The sequence below is a fragment of the Tachypleus tridentatus genome, chromosome 1 (genome assembly GCF_004210375.1).
Source record: "Tachypleus tridentatus isolate NWPU-2018 chromosome 1, ASM421037v1, whole genome shotgun sequence".
Lineage (NCBI taxonomy): Eukaryota > Metazoa > Arthropoda > Merostomata > Xiphosura > Limulidae > Tachypleus > Tachypleus tridentatus.
In genome coordinates this window covers 160,493,926-160,521,790 of record NC_134825.1, presented here as the reverse complement: position 1 = coordinate 160,521,790, position 27,865 = coordinate 160,493,926, and the positions used below count along the sequence as shown (strand labels likewise).

The window sequence follows — 27,865 nt, the reverse complement described above, 5'->3', positions numbered from 1 at the left end:
TGCTCATGCAAATAAGTTTATTTACATTTGTAGGATTGAACAAATCAAGTGTAAGTATAACAAATCACAGTTTGTACTGAAGATGGTTCACCTAATGTACGTAAGTGCTGAACTTTCACAATTAAAGGAAAAAAATAAAACATTGTTTTAATCAAATGTATTTTTGTATTACAACATAAGTAAAATGGTTGACTAATGAAAGACTTATTTCTGATATAATCTTTCACAGCCAGAGCTAAATAGATGTTTCACTAAGAAAAAGAGAACACCATATAGTGTAATCTGTTGAATATATGACCAAAATATTTCCTTTCAGAACTGACCAAAGTTGTTTAAGTAACAAAAAATTATCTACCCGAAATTTTTTTTATTCTATATCAGTAGAAGATAATGTTAAAATTTAGTTATTAACAGGACTAATATACAGTTCAACCAAACAAATGAAGACACCACAAATACAAAACTTAAGAGACCTATTTTTACATAGTTAATATCACCATTTTCCTCTTTTTGACCAGTCCTTAGGTGTCCAGTGTAGACACTTTGGATCAATACGTAATGGTCGTTTCAATGCAGCTCTTTCAAAAGCTTCAATAACATCCCTTGTGAGAGTAATGATGTACTGACCCTTGTAGTAGTTAATAAGGTTCAAGTACTGTAATGTTGATATCACATCCTCCTTCTTGATACTGGTCAGTTCTGAAATTTCACTGAAAAACAATCCACTTATTACAATCATGTATAAAAATACACGGTAAATACACCTGAACTTCAAACAAATAAGATAAAATGGAGGCATTATCGGAATTCAAGATGCATCTCATAAGTCTAGTTAGAGGGGTTGGACACTTTCTGTAGTCTAGTTAGAGGGGTTGGACACTTTCTGTAGTCTAGTTAAAGGGGTTGGAGACTTTCCGTTACATAAACTTCCACGATTTTCTAGGATCTTGGCAGAAATTTCAAGAACCAGGTAAACAGGACTATAAATTATAAAACCAAGATATGTAAAATAATATTAATAATAATTAAGAGACTGTATATTAAAACAATGACCTTTTGTTTTAAATCAAAAGAACAATACAGTAATTTAAATAAATGACACAGTTGATCATAATGTTGAATAATCACTAGGTATGATCTAGTTTCAGAAAGTAGTTCATTATATGATAAAAATTAGTTGTTAAATCATAAGACTGAAGGAATAACAGTAATATGGGCATGCAGTCAGCTCGGAAAAAATTATATAAATATTCACATTATTTTTCAAACCATTTCATAACTAAGGATCTCTTGTCTCTTCACAAAAAAACTGATTTCTAAACCCTTAAAAATGTTCCTAATCTATGTTTTTAGACACCTTACTTGATAGTTATTTGTGGTTTTTCTCCTGCCTCATTTGGCTTCAAGTTCAGAAGAATTTCTAAAATAGTTTCTGACCAATAACTTCTGTAGGACAGCAACCCGAGATCTGATAGAGGCTTTTCAGGAGATCCAGCTTTTCCTTCAAATTTAGACAATTCATAACCTACCACAATGATAATCAGTCACAACTTTTAATAAAAGAACTAATGCATATCAGATTATTTAATATGAAACACTTTGAGAGACATACTGATACAGCAGCAGCTGAGAAAACCTTTTACAAGAAATCAGTGCTATTGTAAAAAAAATTACACATTTTATCTTAGGACACGGAAAAAAGAAAAACCTATAAGAAATGAAAATTCATGTGAATCATATTTACAAAAATACTTTTGTTTTTTCATGCAATACTGATTATCTAAGAAAAATAAGATGATTTTTCGTCAAAATCCAAAAGGAATGGTGAAACATTCTCTCGTTGTCTCCGTGTACTAACCCTTTATAAACCAAAGGATTGACACTGACATCTCAAATACTCTTTCTTATAGTGAAAATGCTTAATCAAGTTGCACGAAACTTACAAATTATGGTCATTCAATGCCAAATTATCCAAAATTAAGAAATTATCCAGGATAACCCTGTTAGTTTTATGGCTCTATGCAAAATTTGAGTGCCACATTAGGGAGCATGGCACTTTTTTTCTTTTGGCATCTGCTACTCTGGCAAGAGGTTTTGGAAGATTTTATAGTGCTACAAAATGTCTTTAGTTTGAAGATATTTTGCTACAATTTGCTATAATACCAATTCATATCAGGGAAATTTGAATATCAACTCATTTTTTGCACATCCTTCATAGTTTCAGAAGTAGAGACACCTAAAGTTGGGCTTTTACTCATTTCAGAATTGTTTTCATATTTCATGGTATCACCACCACCTTATCAATGATCAAAAACAAAAAAGTTATTTGATTTGAAGTTTGTACTAATTGGCACTTTTTTTGAAACAAAGTTTACCTGAATCAAGGCCAATATTAAAGTGTGACAAGGGTTTGAGTATGGGAAAACAGAAAATTTCAAAATTTGTGCCCTCCTACCACAGCCACTCTTGTTGAGTTCAATCAATCATAACTTCATAAATAATCAGAATACAGAATTGAAAGTTTACATAAAGATGTCATTTCCATAGCTGTGCATTTGAGTGAAACTTCAAAAACTTGTAGAGAGTCACCCAGAGACCTCTTAGTAAGTTTGAATGAATTTCCACTGTAACATATTTACATAATTTGTTTTTTTTTATCATTTAAGTTGTGAAATTTCAACAATTTTTTTGACACTTCACAAAAAGCATTAAAAATAATTTATGTTGTAATTGCATATCTTTTCCTGATCTGATAGTTTCAATGTGCATATATATAAATATATAGACAAACACACACAATAAATATATAGACAAACACACACAATAAGTTTCAACTTCACCGATGTTTACTAGCACATCTTTTTTGATATTTTGTGCCATTTTCAGTAGTTGCTACTTCCAGTTACAGAAGAATAACAAAAATAACTGGCAAAAATGTATTTATATCTAGGATGACTTTTCAAAATGACAATTACCATAACCTTTGGCAGACTTGACAATAAATCTTGGTCAATATCTAGTTGTATCTAATAAATATAGTATATTTTTTAATAAACAAGTTTTGATTTTATTTATGTATGTTATTTCAATACATAAACCTAAATAATAATGTTCAATAAATAAAGATATAAGATACTGGATTATTTTTTAATGTCTACCATACTCACTTAACCTAATTTACTTGGAGAAAATTTCTGCATCTTTCAAACAAATACTTTAACATAAAAATGAATTACATTAAAGAATATTACAAATTATCAATATTACATTACTGTTGTACTACAAAACTTTAAAAACAGAACTATTATTTTTACTTAAATTTAATACATAAGTATGCACTTGACACTTTCAAGATGAGCTGTAGTTAATCCACAGTGTTTTGTAATCACAATAAAAACAAATGACTTTAGAAATATTATCATTACATCAATACACGTCAATAACTTGCCATAATTCAACGTGGATTGACTTGGCTTCAGTCACCAATACCCAATTTCAAAGTGATATTTTTTACTCATTCTAATCACCAACATCATGCTTTAAGTGAATTAATCACAGTGAAAAACCAGTAAAATGTCCATTATTTACAATCTTTCAAGTTGTAACAAGGCTACATTGAGTGAAAACGTTTTTAAATTAAGCAACAAAAGACACAGTACAACATTTTGCTTTACATTGTAAAGATTCCTTATTATATTACACAAAAGTTTAACATTTTTAAGATTGTAGTTCAAAGAATATCTTAATATAGAAAAGTGTTAACTTACTAAACTGAATTAAAAGTTTTCCATAACCTCTCCTTTGATATGGCGGTAGAGTTAAAATACATGCAACATTGTAATCTTCAGAAGATTCCTTCTCCTAAATAATAAAAAAACTTTAAGATTTCAATTATGTATTTTAATAAATAATTTAAAATAAGTACAACCATGTTATTCAACTGTATTTTGTTAAAACTTGTTGATAACCAAACAAGAAAGCTGTTCAGGAAGCACTTTTTTCTTCTTTTTAAAGTACAAAGATGCATGAGAGTCAATCTGTGCTCTGGTCACTATGGAAATCAAACCTAGGATTTCAGAGTTTACAGTCGGCCACTTTTGCCAATGACAGTGCAAAAGCAGCTTTGTCATAACTATCCTGAAATGCTGTAGCAAATAAAATTAATTTATATACAAATTACAAATACTTATTCAATTGAAAAACATTTCCTAGGTAATAAAAAAAAAAAAATTAAATAACTACACCAATCATCTATGAGCTTCAGGTTTACCAACAAGATTTAAATTCTCAGAGGAAGCTAACATTTATGGTCCCATTTAATAAAAAAAATGCAAACACCATCAAATCTCAAAAATCTAAATATAAACACAACTGCCTTTTCTATAAAACAAGGATTCTATGTTGAAGTTCTGGTCTTATTTTCTACTTTGACTGACAGAAACTCACCTTAGAAAAGTATCCAACTATGTGGAAACCCCTGTTATCTCCTTCAGTCATGACATAAAACAGGAATGGATCAGTATCATAATAGAGAGTTTTATGATCCAGGAAGCATTTGGCCAATAAGCACAAGTTCTGGGCATAAACCTGAAAATTAGAAATATACAAGAGCTGTATTATCACAGACTTGTCACAACTCACAGAAGAAACCACAGTTATATGGTTTAGAGATTTGCACACAATAAATACGACTGAAAGTGCTTGAAAAAGTTCATATTAATATAGTGTGTACACACACAAGTACATGTTTTAATTTTGTCATCAATAAGTAAAAATCATTTGCTCTTAAGAACATAATAACAACAGATGTGATGTGCTTCACTATAAGTTAAGTAGCTCTTACCAAGCCATTAATATTATATATATTTTAATACCAAACAGAGAACTGAAAGTGTTGTCACATCATTTACAAAGGATAATGTTATTTTCAAGGATCTAACTTATTGATTTCAACAAAATATGAACTCTTTTACATCTAATAACTAATTTTTATTATTTTTATAAAAAATGCAGAACAATAGCTGTACAAAATGTTCTAGTAAAACAGTAATGCATGAGTCACAAAAAAAACCTAACCATATAGAAAGATACTATAAACCAAGTTGTTAGGAAGAAATTCTTAAACATACATTAGTAAACAAAGCACTAAAAAATTCTATCATTTATAATTCCTTGAATATACTCCAAATATTTCCAATACCAGTTTATATGCATAAGTGGGGTCAAAGTGCACAAGCCATGCAGAACTTCTACAAGTTACACAAAAGTAATAATGCAAACTACACAAAATTTTATTTTTTCACAAGAACACCCGATTCAGAACAAGATCAGTTTACAGACATATCATGAATACAAATACCTTTCTGTCTCAAGCTGCTTTTCTGTGTAGACAAGAATTGTACATTTTACTGAAAGCTTGTCATATTTTATTTATATGTACGTAGTAAATTTGGAATTATATTCAACTCTTTTTTCCTATACGAGGTTTGCCCATGGGATCAAGTCCATATGTGTTTGATTAATAAAACTGACAAAGCCTTTTCTCAAAATGTTCGTAGGATGTAGCAAACACCAAATATTTTCTGGAAATGTTATTATGGCTTGTAGCTGTTTGTACACCACATAAATCAAACAAAATCAAGGATTAACACTCACATTGTTGCACAAACAACTGTGACATTCCTTAGCTTATTAACAGTGCTGCGTATCTTGTGTTGTTTTTTTCCCCTTATGACTGCATTCCATTACTACCAAATATTTTCTTGGTACACTACTACAATAATAAAGAACTGGAAACCTTATGGATTACTCAAACCTTTATATTTCAAAGTGGGGTTTAGCCTGAAAGTTTTCTTGTACAACAGATGAAATACCTATCCATGTTTAGAAGAAACTCTAACATCACTTGTTCTAAATCATTTATTTTCAAAAGGCATTACCATGTATATCAGTCATCACAGGATACTATAATTACAAGAAGAATCATAAATAAAATATTTTAAAAAGATTTTTTATCCATTTTAATTTTCTAAAGAAAATTAGTAACATGAAAAAGGTAAAATTATATTAATAAGATACATCGATAACGTTACTTACGGTCCCGACTGCCCTTTGAAAGCAGGAAACTTTCACAAAATATCTTACAGTGACTCAAAATGTCTGACTGTATTATGAAATAGAATGACATGCACAAATGTATACAGTAAGACTAAATAGCATGACCCCACTTTAAGCTGACTTGTCATAAAGCTCTTTTCTCCTTGAAATTTTTTGTTTTTTTATGAGAGAAAGAAAGGAAAAAAATTATGAAAATCTGTAACTCTAAACACTACTTTCTTCATACTAATGGTAATAGTGCACTAAATAATTATTTAAAGTAATGCAACAAAGAATATAAAATAATAACATGCAAAAAGTAGACAATGTCCCATTACTATCACAATTTTCTGACTCTTATGGCAACACAATATAAGCCATTAAAATGTCATCCATCTATATAACATTGTTCCATGGGAAAAAAACATTTTCTAATCAAACAATCCACAAATCTCTGTACAAAAAAAAACACAATATAATATAGTATGTCATTTGATAGATGAAAACTTTGCCTGTCTATTAGTTTTAATTAATACAGTTACAAGTGTAAAAAAAAGAAAAAAACTACACACATTGACAAATCTTGAAAGAGGGTGTGAGAGGTGGGCATGGCAGGAGAGAGTCTCATTTTCTATTTGATGGTTCAGTAACAAGGAAGAATTGAAGGCCAATAATTTTTTTTTTCAGCAATGACAATATTAGTGAATAATTTACATTAAACTTACTAGTACCTAAATAAAACATTTAAACATCATTTATACATAAGAAACAATGCTTTCAGTTTCATATCTCCTTTTATGTAATATTAAAATAACCCTGCTTAGAGCTGATTTCTTTAGATCTCTCTTCTCAGGAACCCTTCCCTGAGCACTAAATGGAGTATTACTGTATATAAAATGGATAACCTTATCAGCTGAAAGCAGATGAGCTGCTTTCAGTGGTAAATACTTGAGTATTCCATGCATGAGAGTTAGGGTTACAACACTCTCTCTGTAACATTGTTGCCATTTAGATTTGCATTCTCCCCCCTCTTTTTATTACCAAATTTTGAGCAATGACTGACAAAGAATTCTAGAAACATGGTTAATTTTCAGGTGTCCATGTTCTTAATTATATGAACGGTATTCTGATTTTAAGATTTCTGCATCAGCTTATTTTACACATACTGTCATATTTCATTTACCTACTTGCAGACAAAAGTACACAGCTCAATGCAGTTTATTGACCAACATTGCCAAGTTGATGTATTTACCATTTTAAGAGACATACTTTCCAGATTATTTTTCATAAAATTGAGATTAACAAAATGACACATTATATTGACAATAAAAACAGAGGATGTTGGAGTGATGGAATTAGAACTTCAAGGACTTCTCTAGAACTTTCTGATAAACATTATTGATTTTGCACATTTTACATTCCTGAAAATTTGTTTACAAAATTCCATGGCTCTCCAAGACTTTCATGGACTCATGCAAACTCTGTAGTTATGACTTAAGACTCATCTTCGTAATATCCCAAAGAGAATTGCTTTAAACTAACATATATTACACATATGGGGTTTAAGAACTTCTATTTAAAACTAACTAATAGCATAACTTCATTTTTTACTTGTTCTCATCTGTATACTTTATTCAAAGGTCTGCCTGTTTGATCTACAAGTAATGTACTTCTTTACGAATTAATGGTTTAATATTCAAAACAATTATCATTAGATTGGAAATACTATTGTATTATACCCTTTTTCCTTTACTTGATAAACATCTATATTTGTTATAACTAAATTTTAAAAAATACTGTTTAACATATTTAGCTTGCAAATCTATTAGAACACAAAGAAGTTTCATATTAATAAGAGCTGTAAAAGTTATCACCAATATATTAAAGCAAATAACACCACGTAACACAATTTTTACTTTTTCTTGTTCCTGGGCAAAAAGTGTTATTTCCCAATTACTTATGCCTAAAGTAAATGGAAAAGACCTATTTTTCTCTTCAAACTATGCTTTTGTGACCTGGAAGCGTATAATGAAAACATGGTTGGAGACTATATTTGGGGCTGATATGTGAAAGTTATTTACATTACAGTCGCAAATCTCAAAAACTACTCACTTCTAAACATTTTTATATAACTTTAGTATAAATACATGTAAATCTTGATTCATATGTTGTTTTATTCAGACCTTATATAAATAAAATGTGCAAATTTGCCCGTTTTTACATAGAAAATAGGTTAATTTCTAAATTTCATTATCCAGGTCACAAAAGCAAAGTTTGAAGGGAATAATGGCCACTTTCTGTACTTTTACAACATAAACAATTAAGAAATAACACGTACTATCCAGGAACACTGTTGTGTTACATAGTGCAATGAGCATGCTATTTTTTTAAACATTACTTTCATTAATAACAGCAATAGTTATAATTTTTAACATATCTAGTTTTTTATTATTATACTCTTATTATTGAAATTGTTTTATCTTAGTACATATTTAGGAAAAACCTAAACTTCCTAAGCCTTGTAAGATATAGATATTACTGGTTTTATGACTAAAAATATTTTTAAAAGTGACAGTACCAAACTAACAAATCAATGTATTTTTATCTCTGCAAGATAGAACATGAGAAGAGTGTTTATTGAGCTATGCTTAATATTAGGTTGATTATTAGTTTTGCTCTGATCAGAAGGTATTATTAATAGTTACTGAAAGTATCACTGAGAGTTATTTAACAATTCAAGAGAAATCACAAATCACTGTAACTAGACTTCAAAGTTCTATGTTAATTAAAAATAAAAAAACAAGAAAAACTAGGCATTATATTAGAGCTCAAACACTTCACTGAAAAATTAAAAATGAATATTAGTTAAGCCTAAAACACAACAGGTATGTACATTACAATAATATATATGTAATTTTTTATTGTCATAAATTTAATCTGATAAGATACCTTGTTTTTCCTTCCATCAATTTCAAAAAAAGAAAACTGGTCTTTCCTATATATTTCATTTCCTGGTGGATGTCTCAAGTTGCATTTAGTCTAAAGAAAAGTAATATACAATGGATAACCTTTCCTTCCTAGGATTCACCTTTCCATTACAAGCTATTAACACTGGGTAAATTTTAAAACATTGTATATTTTACTATGTTTTATCTAAAGATAATTTGGGATAGTGTTATTAATAAATCAACTTACCAAAATCAAATTTCTGTTCAGTAATACACACAAACACACTTTAAATAAAGAACATAATACAACATGTGTAGGTTTAAAAGAACTGTGCAACATAGAACTACTTATTTTGAGCCTTACTTGCACCTTATGAACAAACAAGCTACAAGACCAGGACAAAACCATACTTAATTTATGGCTACTATTCAGAAAAAAACATCCAGTCAGCAGCAACAGCTGTCTGCATGCCTACTCTTAACTTATAGTGCGTGACATATTTTAAGCATGAACCTAGGAGATTCTGTTTTCCAGCTTAGCACTAGGTCACACAACATAAAAAGAAGTCTTTATTAAATACTACAAAATGAGTTTATGCAGTAATTGGATGTTACACCTGATCGTTTTCATTCCAATAACCTTGCACAGAATAACCACGTAAACTCATACAACTATTGACCCCTTTTGCATTGGGTCACAGGTCAAAGGCCATGTCATCACATTTGTTGACTTGCAATTAAAATTTTATTGAACTTCTATTTCATAAATAAATGTCAATAAATTTGGATTCAAATTGTAGATCATAATTCAAACTTTAATATTATATATGAGTGAATTTCTTAATTAAAAAGTAAATATTTAAACACATTTAAATATAGATTTTAGTAAGGCAGATGGTGTGTTGAATGCTGCACTATTTAAAATTAGATGTTTGTGATGTCAAAATACTAAGTCTATAATTTAATATAAATTAGGAACTCAAATTACTAATATTAACCAGCTAGAATATAAAATAAGAACCCCATATCCTTTTATTTTGCTGAAATATGGTTTATGTACTGAACCAAATGTGGTGTCCCTGTTCAACTCTTTCCTTTTTTTTTTTAAATGGTCCCTTATATACACTTACTAAAGTATATAACATGTGAATAACCAATCAACAAGCTTATAACATCCCCAGAGTGGTTTTCTCAGCTATTTTCATCTTTTGAAAAACCTTCCACATTCTTTCAATCCAAGTTCTCAAAGAGGTAATGTGTGTTTTTTGTCAGCTTGAAGTTTCATATTTTATAAAATAAAAAAAACCCTTAGTTACTATGCTTAATAAATTATAGTGGAATTCTATGGTATCAGTGTAGATATTTATGTTTTTTGGTTATTCAACTGTATATATATGTATAAAATCTAAATAATTGTTTGATATCCTCCATATGTGAAATTTTAAAAAGCTTAGCAACCTATGTCGAGGAAGAACCAAGTACACAGATTGTAGTGAAAGGAGGTAATTGTTTGGTTTACTTCTTGATTTATTGTTATATATTTTAAGACAAACAAGTTTACTAATTTATTTCTAAACACTAATAATTTATGTATATAATGTATGATAACTAAAATGTGCCATTATATTACAAAATAGTAGTCGACTCAAAGGTCGGTTTTATATTACTGGATATCATGATCTGAGAGAACATACACAGATCAACACAAGTTTTGTAATGTTAGGTAGACATGAATGGAATGTCAATATAATAAAAAAAAATATACATGTCATACACAGTGAGATTTAAACTACTCAGACCAAACGTTTTTGTTATAATATGTAGTGATTCTAGCACAAAAAAAAAAAAGAGTTTATATTTACTTCCTTTTTTAACAATGGTTACAAGGTTGGTTCGGTGATAGACTCCACATACTTAAAGAAGTGAATGCAAATAAGCTAGTAGAAATTCAACTTTTTAACTTGACTTATGAGAATGAAAGAATACAAATATAATACAACATAGAAATACACAGGTTATTCAAAATTCTGATCCTTTGGTAAAAAAGAAAGGTTCATATTTTAAAAACAATACTTTTTACTTACTCTGATACTTACTAAATGTCGCTGAAGACACTTTATTGATTTTACGTACTTCAAACAATATTCACAAAGATAGATACATGGAAGGCTGACTAGTTCCTGAAAAAAATCAAAAATAAACCTTTAGCCAACTGTGTGTAGTTTTATTTCTAACTCTTGTTTCAGAAATAAAAACTAAATAGCTTGATAACAATTAAAATGTGTCTGTTACGTACATATGTATGTGTATGTATACACAAACACACAAATAGATGATACTCAAAAAAAAGTCCAAGTCAAAACGGTTTTAGACTAAACACATTATGAAACAAATATGAGTAGAAATACCTCAGTTGTAACAAAAATGTTTCAAAAATCATCAGAAATTGATGTATAAAACAATTTTGTTAACTTTACTTCAAAACATCAAGGTGAAACAATATCTATAAATAATACAGAACTGTGATTTTTGTACAAATTTATACCTGAGGGTAAGGTGAGAAGTACCAAGGTTTAATCCTGTAGCGTCCTAATTCAATCATATCAATGTTCTTCATTCGAGTCAGAAGATCATCATGGTGTGCTACTAAGCTACCAGTTGTGCGAGGTGCCAACATAGAATCTTGAGAATCCTTGAAGCAAATATTTGGTAATAATATCTTAGTTCTGTCAGTGTTTATAAAAACAGCATATTATTTACACTACAAACTTATTTTATCGTTTTTTAAATAAATTACTTCAAAATATTCTCCAATGCAGTGGACAAAATTTTTCAGATGATGAGAAACCCACTTGAAATAAAAAATGTATCTCAGAATGGTTGGTATGGGTGTTAACACTTATTGATATGGAGAGAACAACATTTCGACCTTCCTAGGTCATCTTCAGGTTAAAAAAGAGAGTTTGCAAGTGACCATTGCCGGACATGTCTTAGGGATGAGAATATAAAAGGGTATGGGATTGTAGAGGGCGTTGCAGTTGGATGTTAGGTTATTAATTAGTATAGGTGTAAAGGTGTTCCTTTATCTTGGTTTAATGTTGGTTTTAATTGCTGGGTAAGTAGGGCTTCTTTGATTTAGCATTTGTTTATATTTGTTTCCCTACTTAGTTTCTGAGTGTTTTCTGTGGTCATGTGGTGTTTATTTGATTTGCTGTGTTCAGAAACATGTGAAGGTGTGTTTTTGTGTTCTTTGAATCTAGTTTCCATTTTTCTACTTGTTTCTCCAATATAGAAGTCGTGACAGTTGTTACATTGTATTTTATAAATTATGTTGGTGTTGTATTTGTCAGTGTAGTTTTTACATAGTGTGAACTTTAGTTTTGTACCTGGTTTTTGAATAAAATATTTGATGTTTACTGGAATGTTGTGTTTTGTTACACGTTTTTTCTAAATGTTGGTTATTTTTTTGCTAATGTTAGGAACATACAGTATGCAGTAGTATGAGGTTTTGTAGTTTGTTGTATCTTAGGGTTTATTGTTGTTTGTTTGTTGTTCGTCTAGGTTATTGTAATTTTTTCCATGGTTTTTTGAGGAAATTTGTTGATGTTGATGAAGTGTTGTTTTCATCATTAATTTTAATCAAGTGAGTACAGTTTTATGGCTGTGATTATTTGGTTTCTTAATATGTCAAGTTTTTGTTTTGTTTCACGTGGTGAGTCCCAGGGAATGTATAATCCAGAATAGGTGATTTTTCTGTGGATTTCTGCTTTGAACTGTGCATCGGTTCTTCTGATCTTGAGGTTAAGAAATGCTAATTGGTTAGTTTTTTTCCCGTTCACAGGTGAACTTTATATTTGGGTGTATCGAGTCAACATGGTTGAAAAACTAAGTGTGTGTTCTGTATATGCTATGTAAAACCTACACTGACAAACACACCAACATAATTTATAAAAGATATTAATGCAACAACTGCCACAACTTCTATATTGGAGAAACAAGCAGAAAAATAGAAACTAGATTCAAAGAACACAAAAACACACCTTCACATGTTTCTGAACACAGCAAATCAAATAAACACCACATGACCACAGAAAACACTCAGAAACTAAGTAGGGAAACAAATATAAACAAATGCTAAATCAAAGAAGCCCTACTTACCCAGCAATTAAAACCAAAATTAAACCAAGATAAAGGAACACCTTTACACCTATACTAATTAATAACCTAACATCCAACTGCAATGCCCTCTACAATCCCATACCCTTTTATATTCTCATCCCTAAGACATGTCCGGCAATGGTCACTTGCAAACTCTCTTTTTTAACCTGAAGATGACCTAGGAAGGTCGAAACGTTGTTCTCTCCTTATCAATAAAAGTGTTAATACCTACACCAGCAATTCTGATATACAAAATATATCTGAATTTCCACTGCAATTTGTAAATCAAAACACCACCAGTCATGGTTCACTTTTCTCTTTGTTTAGCATAACATAAAAAACCATTCCCTTACATTTATATTGTCTGAAGATCTCCAGCAACATTGTGAAAGTGCCAAATGTTTCAATTGGATATACCAAAGCTAATGCTGATGTTTATTTTTTGGAAGTTCCACCAAATGGTAGTTTTTTTGAAATTTTGTTATGTACTTGTTGTACATACATGTATACATTTTATAGTAGTCTATTCATAATGTTTGGAAATGTACCTGCTCAGTGCTGCAGCCTAGCCAACTAGATTAGACTATGTACATACAGTACACATGCACTGTACATTTTGCATTTAGCTGGTTACAAACTCTTATTATGAGCTCAGTCCCAAGGACCAACCATGTGAGCATTTTTGCTTGTATATAATTTTAATACAATAAAGTATAATACAGTAGTTGCATCTTCACAAAATTTGACAGGCTTTTAGCAAACATTACGAGTAGCTTGTACACAAAAAATCAGATTTTAATGAAATATTTTTACTAAAGATTTGTCCATGAATATAAAGTATTTTGTTGGCCAGTCTGAATGCAAAATGATTTTCATATGATTAAAAAAATTAAATTTTTTCATCTCATAAACCTCAAATGCAATTCATGAAATATGTAAAATACCTAAATACATTTCATTTCAAAGACTTCTTTCAATACCATTTTATATTTTATTTTTTATATTTTCTACACTAACTCTATACAAGACTGGTTAATTTGACCAACTTTGTAACCACCAAAAAAAATCTTTTTTTCTTTTTAAATTACTTCAAATTACAACAAGAAATTACATTTGTTTATTCCAAGTAGCTTTATACTCACAACAACATATATCTATTTATACTTAAATATTGTTTTATTGCCCTTTGAACTATGTTTAACTATTAGCCCTATTTTTACCATTACAAACTGTTAATCAAAGGGAATGTGTCTCACATTATGACATCGAACTACATCTTTCGTGAACTCCTCAAAGCTGCTCAAGAAAACTTTTAATACATTATTTATCTTACCTTAACTTACCTAAAAAAGGAGTCCCATTTTTATATTTTAATTCCTTTTATAATAATAAATTAAGAAAACAAGAAATAAAGTACTCACCTGGGCCTCTTTTTTTTGCTGTTGATTCAATGATAATTAACCCTACTTTTTTTTTTTATACTCATAGTAGTAGTACACTAAATTATTTAATTAAATAATGAACAAAAGAATGTAGAATAATAACATGCAAAAAGCAGACATTGTTCAATAACTATTACAATTCTTTGGCTTTCTAACTATGAGACAATAGATGTTATAAATTCATCCAAGCTAGTCGATGCATTTCCCATTGGAACGAAACTTGTACTAAAAGAGATTAAGATTTTTCTGTACAAAAAAACAGCATAATATAATACATCATTTTATAAATGAAAATCTTAGATTTATTTTCATTAAAAATAATACAGTTTTCAATGTAAGAGAGAACTACTAACAAATCCTGAGAGAGGATGTGACAGGTAGGTGTGACAAGATGGATCTGATTTTATAGTAGCCAAATAAAATTGAAGGCTATGAAAATTACACTTTCTGAGTGATGAAAATATTATAATAAGTAGTTTACCTCAAATTTCATACTCCATGGAGGAGTGGTAAATAAATAGAGGGTATATTCCTGAAGAAAAACTGTCCCATTTCTCATACTAGGAGAAATTCAGAATTCTTTTGTGATATTGCCTTATAAAATCAAGATCTCAACACTTGTATACTATTAAAATATGAATTATAAACTATGACTATGCTATACTAATTAGTATAACATGAACAAACAAAAAACAGTTTGATTAAATATTGAATGTAAAGGATGCCCACGGTGAGTGATAATTCCTGCAAAAAGTCACTAGACAATTTCTTCTTCACAAAAAAAGAATGCCATGTTGGAAAGAGAGTCCTGAGGTCTCACCATAAAAAATGAAATAAACTTTATTAACTTGAAAATTGATCTGTGATAACCTCACTCAATTGCAATACCTTCAAGTCACCACTTACTCTGGTTCATTGGTTGTTGCATTATTTTGTGACAGCTGAATAAAGAAGTTGTACTAGTTACAGATGCTCAGTATTCGGTAAATAACAACTTGGGCCAAATGTCAGGTAAAAGGCCCGTAGAGTGCAAGCACAGTTGTCTTTAATTTAGAAACACTGACTAGGAGAAGTGTAACCAATCAGCAACACACAACACCAAATATGTAATTACTATTAACCGACTGTTACAATTATGACACTCATCAGATGAAAACATGATGTATGTTCAGCAGGATGTTATGATTTCAAATTTGGTTTGGAAAACACTAAACCAAAGCTGGACAAGTAGTGGCAAGATTAAAGATACTTTTCTTAATTATAACAATAACATTATTTTAGGTATTATTTGTATAATGGCTGATCAACTTCTAATGAAAAAACAGAATTAGACCCATTATAATTCAACAAGCCAAACAGTAACACGAAGTAACCATGGACAAGAAATTTCAAATATTTAGCAAGTTATATATATATTTATTCAGTTTTACAAATAACTTAGTTTCAATGGGAATTATAACTTAATGACAAATTAATTTTTTGTGCATACTTTTATGTCTAACTGATGTCTACCACAATAATTTGATAGTTTCACATCTTTGGGGATTTGTAACATGTAACCTGTTTCATTAAACAATCTGGTTTTATTTATTTTTCAACCTACTTATTAATAAGTGAAGTTAAATTGATATTTCTAATTTTGGTGCTGTCTCTTTAGTAAACAAGTTTAAGGATACTTCAGCTAGCCACAGATTCTCTAAGACTTCCTCAGAACTAACTTAATTTTTAACAAAATGCTCTTTTACAAACACATGTAAGCATTCTATTTTAACTGTCAAAAGATGTTCTTCACATTTAAACAGTTAAGTATAATTTTATAACACAGGTAAGAAATTATACATCTCCAGCTACTTGTTAATGTTATTTAATTATTCATATGAGAAAACTTTGTACTTATCTTACAGGCACATCTTACAGACCTTAATTAAGCTATAGTAAAAACTTTAGTGATGAAAAACTGTTCACATTAAGCTAAAATTTACTAAAATATTGACTTCATTTGAGATTCTTGGTTTTGCTGTCATGTACAAGATTAATTCAGTTAAACCACTTAGTGGCTACAGACTCACAAAGGTTTCAGAGGAAATGAAGAGTTAATGTACTGAAATATCAATGAGTGACAGATATTTAAGTTACTTTAAGATTTTACTTGAGGTCAATGACAAACATAACAGTAAAAGACCACACATCATTCAAATCAGTCCTGAAGCCAAATTTATTGCTTATAATATAAAACATAAATAAAGAGTCCATTTAAATTAATTAATTTTAAAAAATTAATTCATTATTACTGGACATTCACCTGGTAGTTCTTATTGAAAAATAAAAAACATTAAAAATATGATACATGTACTTTACCTGTCAGCTAATGGAACATACAATTTTGGTCAAGCTTAATGTAAAATCATACCAAAAAAATCATTTGATAAAAATGGAAAAAATTACCTATTTAGCACATATAATAAAAATGAAGAAATATCTTCCATTATGGAAGGAAAAAGAAGAGCAATTTGTTGCTACTACCTGGAAGACATCAGACTGTCACAAGTGGTTTCACATGCAAAATTCTCAGCCCTCTACTATGACTTCATAACAATACTAACTGAAACAACTACAGTTCCAGACATATTTTTATTTATACATATCACAAAACTGTCAATATTACTCTGCTATAAATTAATCAAACTACTAATAACACCTCTTTCATATACAAAAAAACTACAGTTCTTTTTAAACTGAGTACTACTAATTATTGTTAACCACTGTTCTGTTCTACCAAGAAGTACTCACTTTTGTAGATACTTTAACACGTATGCTCTTCATTCCAGTCCCATGTTCATCGTGGTGTACTGGTACTGTGCAACTTGACCGAGTTCCAAATGGAGAATCTTGAGAATCCTTAATACAAATTTCATTATCATAAAAATATATTGTGATATCTGAACAATGTACAACATTCAGGGATAACTGTGAAGGATACGTCCGTACTTAAGTTAAACATCACTCCCGTATATTGAACAAACAATTACAGTTTACTCAGAATTTGCAAAAATCTTTCATCCAATGATGCCAGTCATCACCCTCAATGTGCTGTTACACAAATTAAGCATTTGATGATCATTTATGATGTAAGATGTCAATAAAAGTTCAGTTGATGCTACACTCTAACACAAAATGGTCTATATCTTGTCTCAACTGTTACCTTGAAGAAAATTTGAGTTTACAATCATCCATTTGAATGCATCACAGCTAAAACTCAAAGAAATTTGGACCTTCCATTCATGGGGAAGACCCACAAGGAAAAGAGGAACCAACCAATCTCAACAGGTTGTTACATGGAGGCTACATGCATTACAGGATGGCATTAGAAGTAACAAGCGAATAACTTCAAAATCAATCATGGAAAGTAGTCAAACATACCTCAGACAGCATGCATTATATCCTAGCAAAGAACTTAATACTCTAAACCAAACCTTTGCAAATCCTGGGTGCCAGGTTGTCATTGGTGACAATTTCATTGTGGCACTTAGTGTTTTCTCCCATTTTTTTGTTTGCAGGACAGTGGCAAATAGAAGTAAAATCCAGAACTATTTTCATGTTCAAGTCTTAAATCAACCTTTGTTTCTAGGATTTTAATGGTGGATTCTGTGCTACTTCATGTTTTTTTCAGAAATAAAGTGCTGTAGTTCCACAACAGTACTAATTTTACACAATTTTCTGTTTCTTTCATTTAACCAATTAGTGGGTATGTTTAGACTCATATGGGACCAAAGGCAATTAGTTCAGAGAACACTATCAAGTGGTTGTTGATATCATGTGATCATTAGCATGCACTTATTTCTGTGAAATTAAGTAAATATATGCTGGTGTCTCAATTATCTGCACTGGTCTAGGGAAAGCAAAAAAATCACAGATAATTTCGAGGCTCTAGTGTATCAAACTGTTTAATGCAAGTAAAATTTTCAATATGTTTAAGTTCCTTGTTTTAAATTAAATATTTTACTGTCATTTAATCATGTTATCATGAAATGTTACAAAAGTTGTCAAAATCATAACCATAAAAGCCAAGTGTTGGTTGGTCACATTTGAAATCTCTGAATTTCACAAGTTACGAGTCCAATTCCACTTTTTATCCTATAATACTTTTTGCCTATTTCTGTTTTAGTTGAATTTAATTGTTAACATAGATGCAAACAGTTTCTAAATTTTGCACTTTTCTACTACAGACACAGAAGTGCATTTGCAGCCCCTATCAAGCCTATGAAAAGTAAGCTGAAAATTAATACAAATCTATGCTTAGGAATTATTACAATGAAGGCCTATGTTAAAACAGACTACAGATGCCAATAATCTGTTGGGAAGAGGACGATGTGTAATTGGGCGACACCTCAACATCTATAGATGTGGTTAAAGCATGCCCACTGCGTTGAACAGAACAACATACAACTGAAGTGGAGTAAAACCTTTAAGGATTCTTAACATCTATTTCATCAGTATTAGTATAATAAGTTTTTAATCACTAATCAAATGAAGTTAACCAAGCTACAAACATTTTGTATTGCTGTCCTAAGAGATAAAAATAAAAGTGGCAAAGCAAGACTTAAATCGGTCGACTTTCAGTTTGAATGCACATCATATGCTGCACACAAAAAACACGGGTATCATGCAACACCTGAACTTTTGCAACTAGAATTATTTTCTGATTAGCAATTTCTCAAAAGCACAAACTATTATCTGGAACTGCAGCGGCACAATTATTTTGAGAATATTTAGAGTGAATCGAGACAATGGTGTTGCCTACATTTCTTGACACTAACAGTAGTAAAGTTAGGTTAGATACACCTGGTTCCCAAATTTTTAGGCTAGCTTCTAGATCTGAAAATATTTTTTGAGGCCTGCTTTTAACTATGGAAACAATTCATCCAGAAAACTTGTCAAAGAAACTTCAGGACTTTATAAAGAATCTGATAATAAATATGCAACATTTGTGCAAAGATCTTTGATATTTGTTTAGATTATACTCCATTTTTAAATGTACGTCATAAAGAAAAACAACATATATTTATTAAATGTTTATTTTGAATACAGACTAAAAAACAAATTATCTGTATTTCAGATGATGTGAATGTTTATTACATGCTTCATATGTATAAAAAATAAATTGAATGAAGTGGTCAACATTATAACAATTTTTGTTTGTCATAGCTACGTTATTATAAACTCACTACTTTCAGTTCATGTAGCAATCATACTATACAATATGAGACTGGATATCAGTATCTCTTTACTTTAACAAATTGTTAATTGATGAAATTTGTTTGAATGGACTGCAACTGTCTGTCATAGAAACACTGGTATAGAGGACAATATTTTAAAAGTCTTCTGCCTTTTGTCTTCAGATGGAAGACTCAAAATTTTGTGCTCTATACGAGTGTTCCTCCAACAGGCAGTTGCAGTTCATTCAATCAAATTTCCTTGTGAATACTCAGTCTATAATATCTATCAAAGACTTGGTAAATTGTTCTACTCAAGACATTGTATCATTCTGTTAACTTAATAGTCACATAACCAGAGATCACACTGGGTTTCTAAAATATACAAAATGTGAATGCACAAATAAAGGTTACATACATACTAAATTATCAAGTGTACACAGCTGTTACAAACATTCAGAGAAATATGAATAACAAGTGTTCAGATACCTTATTTAATTACACTATTTCATATTAAGACATGGAAACATACAAAACCTCCAGCATCTTACCTTATTTGTGAAGATTTCCATGATCTAATCATAGTTGGAGTTTTAAGCAGAAAAACCATGCTTAAAAGGAACATTCAATAATATATTTGTTATATAGGGAGATCTTTATCAAGAGAAGAGAAGGCAAAACAAAAACCATACATGCCATACAAAGTGCACAAATTTAATGTACAGGCAGAACTTTTGCAAATAATGATTGAAACCTCTTAATAGTATTCAGTTCACTCAAGATGAATTACCCAGAATACAAAGTCCAGTTTAGGAACTTCAGAAGTATACTGTGCATTACAACTTGTTCATTATTCACAAAAAAAAAGTATAAATGGGTCAAAATTTTCAGGAACAAATTAATAGGGCAATTGGTTAAACAAGACAAACAATTTCATTTATCATGGTATGTTTGTGTGAAAGGAGGAAATATGAAAAAGAAAAACAGTTTTCTTATTTAATAAAAAAACTTTGTTTACTTATGTACCTCATCAGTAGTAGGAAACTTTCTTTTTCTTGATCCAGTGGTTTTCTTTGGAGGAGCAATACCATTCTGAAATAAAATAAACCTTTATAAGAGGTCAACATTAATTTATGTTCATTGCTAAAAACAGATTATTTATCCCTAGAAAAGTTATAACTGATCTAAAATCTCAGAAATTTCTCCAGCCAAAGAAAATATGAAACTACAGCAAATATAATACAAGCTGTCTCAAAAGTTAATATAAAAATTCCAATGAAACAAATTTTCTACAGAAACTCACAACCAGTTCACGTTCAGGAGATGAAGGCCGAGAACCATTTTTTCCATCTTTAACTGGAGTTTTCACTTCTGCTTTTGGTTGCTGTACTTTTCTCAGATCAAGTCGATCAGGAGTTACCCATTCATCCAATCGTTTATTATCTTTAAAAAAAATTTAAATAATAAAAACAGTTTATACTATAGTACTGATTTGTAACCACTTTCAAAATTAATCATCGTGGACATTTTCCATGTTGGTGTATCAAAAGAAAACCTATACACACACTATTTGTAGCCTGACATTTTTTTCTACTTTGTTTTTCAATTCATTTCAAAACATGAGACTATCTTTAAACAGAGCTGTTGGAATCTGTTATGAAAACAAACTGAAAAGTCAAATTTAATACAAGAATTTCTGAAACAGTTTTAGAAAAGATTTTCTTTATACACTAACTTGTTTTAGAAAGTTATCTGACTTTTTAAAGTCAACACCTGGTTAATTGTGTGCATTGTATTTCAGCTGAATTAATAGCTTGTTTTACTTGAGGAGTTTCAAACAAAATTATATAAGGGTTCTCTGTTCCTCATTGTAAAGTGAGAAACAAGAGGGAAGGCTGCTAGTTATTGCAACCTATCACCAAACTTCTGGATAACTCTTTACCAAAAAATAGTAGAATTGGCCTTTCATTTTATATTGTCCCTATGGTAAGCATGTTCTGTGGCAGAGTTTAATCTCAAGAGTACTTGGATCTACTTGCAAACATTTCTAATTTAAGAATCTGTGGGTCATGATTTCCTGGTAAATATAATTAATGAGGTTTACATTATAATCTTGAAATCTGTTTTGTTCTTTAGGATAAGACACATTTTGGAAGTGATGCAAATAAGTACTGTTAAAATGTATGAAATAAAGGAGTTGATCAGAAAAAAAAAAAAATTCTCTGTATGGTGTGTTAAAGAATTAAATGCAACTGGATTCATATGTTCAAAATACTTAAAAATATAAACTGAACATTAGAGGTTCTTGGAGCAGTAGAATTATAATGCTGCAACAATAAGACTATACAAGTCCAGATGTGAACACTCATCTTCCAAAATTAACTAAGTCACAATTGCACATTTACAAAAATTAAACATAGTATCATTCAATTTTTTTTTAATAAAATAAAATTTTAAAACTTACAATCAATGTAGTGTACGTAATATGAAGCATCTGAATTGCTGGTGGCTTCCTTAATACTCAGAATTTCTGCAAGGGCTAAAATATATAGAAAATACATTACCGAATGTTGCAAGGAAACTAAAATTTATGTAATATTTTACACCTGCAGTGTACACTGTTTGTAAAAAGATGAACAATTTAATGTAAATGAATTTGCATTTTCTAGTTTTATTAATGTATGTTGTTATCATAAATATTGATGTATATATCAGGTTATACCTTAAGTAATGTCCGATTTTAGGTTCAGAAAAAGAGAAAGGATTTCAAACTCATTTAATATTATTTAATCAACAATGTATTTTCCATTATTGTGAATTACTTCCTGCCAATGATTCACAAGCTTCTGAATGCCACTTCTATAAAATTCTTGGGGTTTGGAATAAAAAGAATGTTGAGAGGATAATGTTGACATCTTCACGTGTTCCAAGCTCATTTCCATCAAGATAGTTCTACAAACTTTGGAACAGATGATAATCAGATAGGGCAAGGTCTGGAGAATAAGGAGGATATAGAAGTTTTTCCCAGTCTAGCTTTTCAATCTTTGCAGATGTGATCCTTGCTGTATGGGCCATGCATTATCCTGGTGTAACACAACACCTTCACGACTGATCAAAGCAGACCTATTTTCTTTCAGTGCAACACTCAAGCACTCTACCTATTGACAATAGAAGTCTGATGTAATCGTTACATTGAATGGCAGCAACTCAAAGTGGATCACACAAACAATATTCCACCAAACAAACACTTAACAAGACTTTCCCAGGGTGGAGGTCCATTTGGAGCTGTGCTCTAGCCAGTTTACTTGCACTGAGCCATTGCCTGCAGTGCTTGACATTTTTTATAATATGTCAATTTTTCATCTTCAGTGACTAACCTGTCCAAAAAAGGTGAGTTACATTCACGAGAGTGCAGAGAAGTGCAAATGTCCATTCTTGCTCTAAGGTTGGCTTCTGGAAAATGGGTGCCCCATGATTTGACGTTCAGATCGTCCTGTTGAGTTTAATGATGACTTGCAGAATGTGGAGCATCAGTTAAGCTGTAGTCACCTGATCTGAACTTCTGAAACCACTTTCAACATTTTCTTTCATTGAAAGACCATGCACCATAAATACTTTGAATGTTTCGTGTAGTTTCTGCTGCACTGTTGCCTTTTTTAAACTCATAAAGCATTATATGCCTACTGTGCTCCTCAGACATCCATCCTCATAAGGGTTCATGTGATTAATGATCTGAAAAAGTGGAGTTGGGTTAGTTTCTTTTATTTGTCTGAACATTTTTATACACGTCCTACTACATATTTTAGTCATTAAAGCCTTCTACAAAGACAGAAATGATGATGCACTTTCTGTATTAAATTTTCAGACATTACTTATGGGATGACCTGTTATTTAACATTAAAAACTGAAACACAACATTTTAAGACAATATTTGTTAACAGTTACTTGATGACTGGCCAAAACAACTCTTGTAATAGTATTACTCCTATTACACATAACATTCTTTGATAAAGTTTGTACTATCACATATTCAACTTATTATGTATATTTCTTTATCTTATTATTCTTGTCTTCTACTCTCTCAGGTAAACGTCAATATACTAGAATTAAAAAGAAATTCTTACAGATAATGTACAATCCTAATTCAATACAGATTCCACAAAGGTTTAATATTATTACTAATTATAACATTATTAAACTTTTCATTATGGATCAAGGGTCAAAGGCCATGTCATCACATTTGTTGAATTGCATTCAAAATTTTATTGAACTCCTATTTTATGAACTTATATCAATAAGTTTGGAATCAAATTGTAGATTACAATTCAAACATTAATATTATACACAAGTTAATTTCCTAACAATAAATAATAAAATAACATCTAAATATAGATTGTAGTAAGTAAGTCATGTGATATGTTGAATGCAGCACTGTTTAAAATTAGCTTTTTTAATGTCAAAATAGTAAGCTTATATGTTTTGTATAAATTAAAAACTCAAATTACTAATATTAACCAGCTAGAATATAAAATAAGAACCCCATTTTTTTTTAAATGGTCCCTTACATACACTTACTAAAGTATATAACATGTGAATAACCAATGAGGAGCTCAGAATGTCCCTAGAGTAGTTTTCTCAGCCATTTTAATCTTTAAAAAGGCTACCACATTCTTTTGATCCACAACTGTTTCTTAGGTTTCATATACATATTTGAATAACCAAAAAATCATAAATATACTCCACATGCAAAAGTTTGAAAGTCTTAGTAACATATGTCCAGCAGCAACCGAGTACAAAGGTCATAGCAAGAAGAGAACTATTTGTTTCACTTCTAGATTTATTGTTCTATATTTTAAGAAATACAAGTTTAATAATTTATATACATATATATACATACATACATACATATAATGTACAATAATTGAAATGTGATTGTATATTACAAAATACTAGTCCAATAAAACACAGCCCAAGACAGGGAAGAAGGATAAATGTTGGTTTTTACATTGCTGAATACATGGAGTACACATGCACCATGTCAGTTCATATTATCAAATGTTAGTTAGGCATGAATGGAAGGGTAGTACAATAAAAAATAATACACACATATGTAAATATATAGTATTATGAGACTTAAGCTACTTAGACAAAACATTTGTATTATAATATGTAGTCATTCTAGCATAATAAAAAACATGATTTTTTATTATGGTTGTGAGGTTGGCCAAGTAACAAACCCAACATAGTTAGAGTATAGATAACAACAAAATATAAAGTCTTACTGAAAACAAAAGTTTGAAATCTACTTAGGAGGTTCTAGAGATTATGCAAATAATACAAGACATTTTTGTGACAAAAAATTTTAATCATAATATGAAATCACTTTGCACTAAGACAAGTAACAAAAAAGACCATTTTCACAAACATTTAGTAAAAATATTTTAATAAAAATCGATTTTTTTTTACACAAAATATTTGTAACCTTTACTAAAATTCTACCAAATTTTACGAAGATACGCACGTTGTATGAAAAGTTACAGTGCAAATACTTAACGTGTATATTATATCGAGCCTGTAGTGAAAAGGTTAAACTATCATCATTTTAACATTTGTCTAACATTAGAATAAGAGGCAGTTACAAGTCATTACCCAATTAATTTGGTATATAGAGAAACAAGTTAATATTATTCAACTGTGACAACTGAAAATAAACTAATCAATACACTGCTTCATATGTACAGTTAACAAACTAAAAGTTATTTTAAAAATAACCATACTCCCTACAATATATACATTTTCTTGAAATTAAATTTTAACTTTAGAACATGTGTAAAACACAATTTAAGTGCTTTGAAGCTGATATTACCTAAGGTATGAAAAATACCTCTATTTTTACACAGGTAGTATTTTGTATGCAAACATTTCTCTAAACATTCTAATATTCATTACTTACGCCAATCATCTGTATTCTTCATACGAACAGGTAAACGACATCCTTCTGTGAGCTGAGTCTTTTCAAAAAAATGGAAAAAGATTCACTGTACACAAATTTTATTAAAAAATTCAAATGTACTTACATTTACTTAACAACAGAAAATGAAAAAGACAACACGTAACACACCGCCACTTTGCATATTAAAACCACTAATAAACATTCATTGTATTTTGCTTCCCAGTGTAAGACAAAGACAAATCAGTAGTTAATCAAATAATACATTTAGCTATTTTTGTAACTAGTTGTTAGTTTATTTTTCAATTAAATACATTAATAAAGTAGTCAATTGTGGATTCTTAAAAAAAAATAATATTGACATGTAAATATTATTTGCAACTATTTAATGAGTTAATGCTGGACTGATAACTGGATTTCTAATTACCACTGTTCTCATATCATTAACTACCAGTGGAATTCATATACTGTTTTGTAGCAAGCATTTGTATGCTTTTGCCTGCAGGGTTATAGGAAGTGATAAGGCCTAACCACTTTTTCATTACATGTACATCTACAACTTATTTAATAAAACTTACTTCTTTCATTTCAATATATTATGTTATGTATATGCAGTATTTGTAGTTAAAATAGCTCAAGATTCAATCTCACATAATTAAAGTTTAAATCATTTTCTAGATGACATCATTCATTTCCTATGAAAAATATACAATATGGAGGTAATTTATGGAACTTTAACATTAATTTTTTTTTTGTGATTCATATGTAACCAACAAAATCACAGGCTTGCAAAGAATATCACACACAAATAATTTCAAAGTCTTTTAAAAGTCACTTGGTTACAACCACATACATAATTTTAGTTTTAATTATTATATTGGAATGGATATCCTAAAAAAATCATGAAATATGATTTGAAATTTTCTTGCAATTTGCATAAAGCAATTATTATTCTACCCCAATACTTACTGAATGTTATTAATGGAACAGTACAAATTTTAAATGCTTACTATATTTTAGTGCTGTGGCATGTTTAAAAATAGTTTAAATGATAAGCACTTTAGCAAGAACTATTTGGCATTTTCTTTATCTTTAATAATTTGAAATTATGTGACAATATGATAAATATTAGTTTTCATTAGTATCAAGTGCTATTAACTTGATAAATATGATTTATCTAAAACCAGTACTAGTAATCTAACGTGACTTCTAAATATTATAATGTATGACAGTAATATTTTACTAGTTCAAGTTAAACGTTTGTTCCAAATAATCTTATCGTTTTAGAGAATTAAATTCAACATTTGTCGTTAGATCAACAAATAACTGTAACCTGGAAGTCACCACGTAGGAAAGTTATAAACCAAAACTTTAGTTTCATATTTCAGTTTCACGAGAAACATGATCCATAACAAGAGAAATAAATAATATCATGCAGTACACGTCTTACAAATTATAAATATAAAAAAATATGAACTTAATGGTGCAATTTTTCAATTCTAACTCACTTAAAGCCATCACACAATGTCACTGGTGAACCAACCATATACTACCTTTCAACTCATTCCTATTTCATACAATATTTACAATACCACACAAAAATACACATTTCAGCCACATTAACGTGAACTCGCATTTACCGCGTGTTAAATTGGTTACAGGCAGCGCCACCAGTGGCAAGTATATCGACACAGCCGCCATTTTGAAAGTTTCTTCGCGAAGAATGATTTGGTACAAATAGAAATACCTGAGGGTACCAATGGTTTTTCTGCTCAACAAAATACCCATTATTTTTACATAAAGCTTTCAATAACTAAAAATAGATACCGAACTAGAAGGCTCTTCCCATTCACAAGGATCTTCAACATTCTCCTCAGTCATCTCAAATCTTCGTATGGCTTAAGCTACTTACTTGTGATTGGCTAAATAAATATCAATTTTTCGTGTTATTCCTGTCTTAGTCATTTCAAAATCATATTAATTTAAAATGTTTCATTTATTTTCAAAAGTATCCATAGATAAACTAAATAACGATGACAAGTATCTGCAAAATAATAA

The 27,865-nt window shown here is 29.9% G+C and overlaps 1 protein-coding gene across 5 annotated transcripts; it reads right to left on the bottom strand.

The window, feature by feature from the left end:
- Window positions 1-27,865, bottom strand: Tip60 (Histone acetyltransferase Tip60). Of its 5 annotated transcripts, none has more exons than XM_076460837.1 (13): window positions 27,635-27,865; window positions 25,811-25,868; window positions 22,322-22,396; window positions 21,161-21,300; window positions 20,884-20,949; window positions 17,435-17,542; window positions 11,590-11,736; window positions 11,141-11,224; window positions 9,046-9,135; window positions 4,447-4,587; window positions 3,768-3,861; window positions 1,363-1,525; window positions 1-710 (listed from the first exon to the last, which is right to left on the bottom strand). In XM_076460837.1, the coding sequence occupies exons 1-13, from the start codon at window positions 27,686-27,688 to the stop codon at window positions 494-496; spliced, it is 1,437 nt and encodes a 478-aa protein (XP_076316952.1). In that variant the 5' UTR covers window positions 27,689-27,865; the 3' UTR covers window positions 1-493. The 5 variants fall into 5 exon arrangements, with proteins under 5 accessions (XP_076316952.1, XP_076316971.1, XP_076316962.1 ...); XM_076460856.1 differs by having other exon boundaries at window positions 1,363-1,501; XM_076460847.1 differs by having other exon boundaries at window positions 1,363-1,501; window positions 11,129-11,224; window positions 27,635-27,825.